Source organism: Malurus melanocephalus, unplaced genomic scaffold (assembly GCF_030028575.1).
Source record: "Malurus melanocephalus ecotype Western Australia unplaced genomic scaffold, MMel_1.1 scaffold_299, whole genome shotgun sequence".
NCBI classification, from domain to species: domain Eukaryota; kingdom Metazoa; phylum Chordata; class Aves; order Passeriformes; family Maluridae; genus Malurus; species Malurus melanocephalus.
In genome coordinates, this window is record NW_026623531.1 from 102,743 (window position 1) to 110,185 (window position 7,443).

General features: G+C 43.6%; 1 protein-coding gene across 1 annotated transcript in view; it reads left to right on the top strand.

Moving 5' to 3' along the window:
• Positions 1 to 7,435, top strand: part of CAMK2G (calcium/calmodulin dependent protein kinase II gamma) — a gene marked incomplete at its 5' end in the record, with an annotated part of 61,005 nt that extends 53,570 nt beyond the window's left edge. The window contains 4 exons of the mRNA XM_057377034.1: positions 2,216 to 2,291; positions 2,779 to 2,873; positions 3,956 to 4,201; positions 6,740 to 7,435. Coding sequence (XP_057233017.1) covers positions 2,216 to 2,291; positions 2,779 to 2,873; positions 3,956 to 4,188 — 404 coding nt within the window. The remainder of the gene's footprint in view (positions 1 to 2,215; positions 2,292 to 2,778; positions 2,874 to 3,955; positions 4,202 to 6,739) is intronic.
• Between the last annotated feature and the right edge of the window lie 8 nt (positions 7,436 to 7,443).

Sequence of the window (7,443 nt, forward strand, 5' to 3'; positions counted from 1 at the left end):
GCCCCGGCCCGGCGGGGAGACAGAGCCCGGCCTAGAATGGTGCCCGCTAAAGCACGCGGTGCGGCTGCTGTGCCGGGGCTGCCTTCTGGGCTCGCACAAAGCAGAGCGGAGCAGCCTCGTGCCGCGCTCGGTGTCCTTGCTGGTGCGTGTCGCCTCCCGCTTGTGCCTCTGGCGTGCTAGTTTATAGGCCCCGCGGATTCGTCGGGAGCGGCAGGCRCCAATGCCGTCCCCCTGACATCCTGAGGTTCTCTGTCCTTTGGACAGAGTAATCATTTCCCATGTGCCGATTCTAGCTCGGGACATGTAGTGACAGCCAGGTGGCGAGCACAGTCAGATGGGATGGATCAGTGTTGAAGGACAGGCCTAGTGACACTGGATCAAGGCACTGTGAAAGGGGGTGCAAATTTCTTTGAAATGAGCCAGCACACCTTGTCGGTGGTATTCAGGCTCCCTCACTCGTCCCAAATGGAGCCTTTCCCAAGGACTCCATTTTCTGGACGTTGCACCCATTTGTGGTGCATGATTTGGAGGCCCAACAAGTAGTCCTCCTTCGTGTGGAAGTAATCCCAGACGACTTGCTTGTAAGGACATATTTCACAACAGCCATAACCCACTGTGTTGTTTTGACCCATTCCCTGTATATGTCTTTCAACATGTGAAAGTGTTTGCATCCTGCATGGCAAAAACAGCCCCCTTATTGTTATGAGCCAGATGTCCCTTATCTGAGGGGTTTCTGAGGCTGGCTCAGTAGTAAAATTCTCCTAACTGATTTCCAGAGTGGGTACAAACATCTTTCACAGCTGGTGAGATTATCATCATTTTGCTCTTCAGCTTCAGTTATCAGTGGTGCGATGAGGTACATGTGTTGATGAAAGCTTATGGGCAAGGGGAAGAGCTGATCAGAGTAGCATCTTCTGGCATTTAGAGTGGAATTCAGCTTCCCTGACTTGAAAATCTAAAGATGGTAGGTTAGATTTAAACACCATCCCYGTAATGATAGACATCAAAGATGCCTAGGTGAGACTTCCAGAAGTTCCAATTTCTTTCAGGGCCTAAAGAAGGAACTGTCAGGGGACTGGTTCCATTTCAGACACCTACATTTTTCAGGCTGAAGGGCACATGGATGGCACTTCTGGTGGAAGGAATTGCATGTTATCTCATAACATTGAAGAGAATGCTAGAGAACCTCYTAAATGCCTGGATAATGTGCAGAAGAGTCTACCTATGGGTGTGGGGAAGGCTGAAGAGATGTGAGGTTGTGCGTATAGGTTCAGGCATAGSTATGGCACATATGTAGTCATAGAACTAGAATTGTGTTATTTAAAAGACTGATTCAAACCTTGTAAGTGTTAAGAATTCTTGAGACCAGCATGGATGATGGAACACTGCAGAGGTGATGCAGCCTGGGCAATCTGCTGTAGGGAACCAAGAGAAAAGAGTAAAGAAGTGCTGGCCGCATGGGGGCCAAACAACAGTAGACAGACAGTGCATGGCTTCATTCATGTTGAAGTCCAGTGTGTTAGGCTGGTTTAATGGCAATGCTGTCAGAGTGCTGTGAAGAATTGTGCCATAGGGATTGGCAGAAGCTAACTGCCTAAATAACAGAGTGCACACGTGGCCATAGCTAGGACCTGCTCATCCAACCCATCCATCCTGCTGCCATTGTCTTTCTAGCTTGTGGAAGTCATCCCTACATGTTCCAGTTGCTTGTTTGCAGCGTTCAAATAGCTGAGGTATTGGTAATGGTGATAGGCAAGTTGTTGGGAGACTCTTTCCAATTGGCTTGATCCATGGTGGACATTTGTATAATGACTACTGTGGTGAAGGTTTTCCACATCTTAAGTTGCCAGATAAGTACTTCACATTGGCAGGGTCACTTGCATTCATTTGTCACACTCCCCAGAAGCAGCTCAGGCTGTCATTCAGGAGCCACCTCTGGTGCTTTACAYCTTTCTAGAAGAAAATAAATGGAATATGATCTCTTTATTTCCTTTCTCCCTGCATTATGGGATCACCATTTCCCATTCATACCACTGCCCCCCTGCTCTCATGTGGATGACTGTCTTTACTGCATATCTCCAGAATGCAGGGAGCAGCATCCTATGAAATCTAGACTAATGGTGCTCTACAAATTGCTTGTAGGAAGCACCCACTAGCCCCATATTTCTAGCGAAGTCTTCAGCACAGTTAAATTGCTCTTTCTTCTTGTTCACAGTGCGTAAACAAGAGATCATTAAGATAACAGAGCAGCTGATAGAGGCCATCAACAATGGAGATTTTGAGGCTTATACGTAAGTAGAGATGCTTTCTGACAGGTTGGTTATCACTTTGTGTGCAAATGATGCTCTGGCTCCTGGATATGCAGAGTAGTCATGCAGTCAGGGATGGTAAAAGGTTTTATCCTTTTTAGCCTGTATCACTTAGGAGTAAGGGATAGAGTAATAGAGCTCTAAATRAATATTAAGTTAGATATCAAACAGCAATAGGGCCAACAAAAGGAAAATGTCCTGGGTTTGTAAGAAAAGTACAGGGGAGGGCAATGAGATGAGCAGAAAGAGAATAAAAGAAAAGGCAGAAACATAGAGGTTTGTTTTATGTGAAATGCCATCTAGATGGCTCCATGAGCTGCAGCAGGGGCTGAGTCTTCAKGACCTTGTTTCTTGGAACAGAGGGATGTAGTTAGGTGGACACAGGCTGTGAGTCAAATGGCATACGAGCGCTTGACTGTGTGAATAGCACTTGATGCAAACTGTAAGCCTGTGCTGCTTTTCTTTGCAGAAAAATCTGTGATCCTGGCTTGACCTCATTTGAACCTGAAGCACTGGGGAACCTGGTTGAAGGAATGGATTTCCATAAGTTTTACTTTGAAAACTGTGAGTGGGTAGCTTTGGTAACACCAACACCTTTCTCTCTAATTATGTCACATTTTGTGGGAAAAATTGCCCTTGTYTTTACTGTCTGTCAGAATCAGCAAGAACTTAATTGTGCTTGGATTATGATGCACTCATAAAATCCAGCAGCCTTTCTCTCAAAAAGCCTGTTCAGCAACAATTTCAATTCTAACCCCCACATCCCTTCACTGTAGGCGTAAAGCTTGCCAGGTGCAAATGTTTTGTACCTGGCAGGGACTTGAGGAGCTTTAAAAGTTTGAGGCACTGGACTTCTTACTGATATAAAAATGGAAAAAAAAAATCAGATTTTGATGGAATCAACATATATGTCATAGACAGACTGAATGSTGAGGCATAAAGATGCTTTTGCTTTGAGTTTTCCCTGGATGATTTCAGATCTCTAACACCTAATGATCCTTTCACATAGATATAAGGGTCACCTTGTCAGCATGGGGCAGGAAAGAGTTGGGAGAAATGCTATCATTTATACTAGTGAATTTGTCTCCCTTCCTGGATGTCTCCACAGCATGAGATAATTGAAATTTAAATCCTGAGCTGTTCAATCYGTTTTATTTTAGGGGTTAGGTCAAGGTCTTTAGTATGAGCACTTCGTAGTGCTCAAGTAGAGAYTGTCTCTCTCAACAGCCTTTTATGGAGTGATTTTAACTCTTCTCTAAGGCTTGTTCATATTCAATGCTGGCCTAACTTAAAGATCTTCCAATTATTGACTACTTTGCAACAATATTCTGTAAGTAAAAGATCTTTTCCTATAATTGAAGATACAGCAACATTGATGTTGAAAAAACAGGGATAYGCTTTGCAGAAGAAGTGGGGGAAAAGGGGCCAGGGGATTCTAGGCAGTAAGTGTGCAATTCTTAAGGAGAACAACAGGTGATAGGGGAAAGAATTGCTCAGATTTTGCCAGAAAAATCGGAGGTGCAATTTTTATTGTATTCTAGAATCCAATAGTGGAAGGTGAGTAGAATATAGAGAGGCTGGAGAAGGTGGGAGGCTGTTCCTTCTTAGTAGTAAACCTAATCTGATGGTTTTGCATGTCCTGCCAGTACTGTCGAAGAACAGCAAGCCAATCCACACGACCATCCTGAACCCGCACGTCCACGTCATTGGGGAGGATGCCGCCTGCATCGCGTACATCCGCCTGACGCAGTACATCGACGGCCAGGGCCGGCCCCGCACCACGCAGTCCGAGGAGACCCGTGTCTGGCACCGCCGAGATGGCAAGTGGCTCAATGTCCACTACCACTGCTCTGGAGCTCCTGCAGCACCTCTCCAGTGAGGATCAAATACGGGTATGAACTGTTAGGGAAGGAGTGTATCACACACACGGCCAGGGCTGCTCTGTRTGGGAATTCAGCATTCAAGGGCATTTAGCTGACTGTGAGAGAACAGTATTTAGTTGTCTGTCGGCTGAAAACTTCAGCTTGTAGATGCTGTTCCTTTAAGTCCTATCCTGGACTGAGTAGGGTTATCTGCCACTCCTAGCGAATGGGAGTCATGTACCAGACACTTGTTCCTGAGYGTAAGTACCCTTGTAGCAGCTGTGCTTCCTCCCAGGTGCTCAGGTCTATGCTGGACTAACAGCTAATCCAGAGCAGAGAGGAAGAGCATCTCATGCTGTGCACAGGTTGGCCGTTTCACATCTGCCTTTACATGCTGGGGGTGATTTCAGATTAYTTTTTTGATGAGTATGTCAAATTGTAGAAAGGATATTGTAGAATGCATACAGAACAATTTATATGCCATAAGGGGCAAAGGTTTATTCTTATAAATTTTACTACTGATTTTCTGATAAGCAAAAGCTATTTAATGTACCATGTTGAGAAAACTCAGAGGGGAAAAACTCTAAACAAATAGAAAACTCAGAGGGTTTTAAATATCCCCCAATTAACAAACCACAATTCAGCAATGGAAGAAATTTAATTCTAAAATTGGTCATGAAGAAATGATTGTTGCTTGCTCCTGAAGGATGAGAGATCMATTAACTTCTTCAGCATTAAGGCATTCTGGTTTATTGCCTTATTGGTTTCATTTAGTTTCTGTGTCTTTTTGTTTTATGCTGAAATATATGTCACATTTATTTTAAAGATCTAAGTTTTCTAATGTTAGGACTTTTTGACTAAAGATTTTCCATTTAGGGGCAAACACAACAAACATCTACAACTGGGAGGCAAGCATTTTTTAATGTGGTCATTTTAGGATGAACCACTCAAGTACAGGTGCTATTTGAGTCCTAATTCTCTGAACTACTTGGGAGTAAGCCAAGAGCAGTTTGTATTCATATGTGTTGTGAGGTATTCACCCATACTAAAGGCAATGGAAAGGAATGTGAGCTATCRTAAGCAAACTGCAGAGGTCACAGATGGAATTTGAAAAGCAAAAGCCAGTTGGGGGCACCAGAAGCAGGGAAGCTTACAAGAGAGCTGGATAATCAGCCAAATTTCCAGGGAGTAAGACAGTGAGAAAAATCGAGCCTTTGCAGGAAAACAAAACAAAAAACTTGCATCAGATTGCATCACAGGAATGTTGAGGGAGATGTCTGTCCTGGATTCAGTCCAAAGAAAGATGCAGAAGAAATTATTAAATTAAAGATTGGTATGGYTCAGTGGCTATGGCCTAGGAGTTCTGAGGAAGTTTAGGAATGGAAAGTCTACTGCGAAGAGGTATGTTTCTTGGCTGTGGAAATGCTGAAGCCCTCCAAAAGTATGTGCTGGAAGGTTTCTGAAAACTGCAGAGCAGAAGCTATTTCCAAACCACAAAATGTTGGTTAAAATAATATTTAAAAATACCCTGTAAACTAAATAGAAGTTGAAGTATTTGCATACATTTCTGGGTTCTGAAGGAGGTGTACCCACATTACAATGTGGGGTCCATGTGGGCAGCCCCCATCTGAATGCAATGGATCATTTTGGAACAGTGTTCCATGTGCAGTGAAAGCTAAGGATGAATGAGGTGAGTAAGAATACTTAAATARAAATCAGTGGTTTCTTCTCACCTGGAAGGCAGAGTTCAGTTCTGAGTAAATCATCTCAAAAGGAAACTGCAGCCAGAAAAGAAGTTAGATATTAATCAGATGACTTCTGTTTAAGGAGAAAGTAGGGACCAAGAAGGGAGAAGACTAATAAGGAATATTCTAGAAAGATTTGCAAACTAAGAAGTGGTAGAAAGAAGGTTTTGGCTATATTTTCATGATAGGATAATGCTAAACAGACAGGAAAAAAAAACCCCAGACTTAAAACTGATCAAAATAAATCCAGTAATTTGGCACAGGAAGATTAACTAGGAGGAGTCTTTGCTACAAGCAGTCACTAGGGCTACAATTTGACAAAACTGCGGAAAAGCTCCTACATTTGTGTAAATATTAGGAAGTTCAGAGACAAAATAACTGAAGAATAAAAAAAAAAGACAAACAAGAAAAACATAATTATCTTTCAGTACAAGGCAAAAGCTAGTGGAAAGTGAGRCAGAAACTGTTCCTTTGGACCAGAGCCTTTGAGCACCCCTTAGGAAACTTCTTTAACTTCTGGATCATCACTGTGAGATAGTGGGCCCAGGGCTGCTCCAAAGCAGCATGTAATACATTTTAGCAATTAGTTCATTTTCACTGGCATGCTCAACCACCTGGGAGGGGAAGTGAGTGCATCTTGTCGTCAGAGCTGTCCTTGTGAGCTCTTTTTAAGCTAGGGGTTTCTACCTACACCAAAATATTTGCCTGTAGAAAACTTGGGGTTTTAATTGTGTACAGCTAATGTTTGGCTTTATTTCCTTTCATCCTCCATCCTGTTCTCCTCTCTCCTTTCTGGGTGGACACTACCTCTTCCTGACTGCAGCATCTTGTGGAGATACTCAGCTGGAGGGCAATATCTTCTTAGCAAGCAGCTCTGGAGTGCCTGAGTGACAGCAACGGTCATGTCTGTTTTGACGTTAAAAAAATAAATACAAATTACAAACAGGCAGCAGCCAAATGCACGAAACCCTGCATGCATCTGATGCTCCGGGCGCTGCCTTTCTGTTGTTTTCCATGGATCCATCGTGTCTGTTTCTGCTGTACGAAGGTGTTTTTAAATCTAAAAAAAAGACATGTTGTTTGTATAAAATAATAAAAAACAGAAATAATGCTAAATAAATGACAGATTATCCAACATGCCCCCTCCCCCAGGGCTAAGAAAGTGGCAGCAGCCGGAACATCTTTCAGAAATGAAGTGAGGGGGAAAGCAAAAGTGAAGGAAAGAGAGAGGGAGAGCAAGAAAGGAGGCGGCTTGAGCAGCGGATGGCTGAACTGTGCTCCGCAAAGCGATGGTGGAAGCTAATACTGCATTCGGGCTGTGCTGCAATTACAGTCGATGAGAGGTGGCAAGGAGACCCCAGARGAGCCAGTGTGAAGACTGGGGTTCAAGAGAGAGGAGGTGCTTCTCTTCCTGTTACCCAGCAGTCTGACTTCAGCCTGTTTCTTCTTCGATTTCTGCACAGCAAGAACGCTATGGAAAGCTGGTTGCTCGGCTGCTGGATCCCAAAACAGACTTGTCTCTTTTTT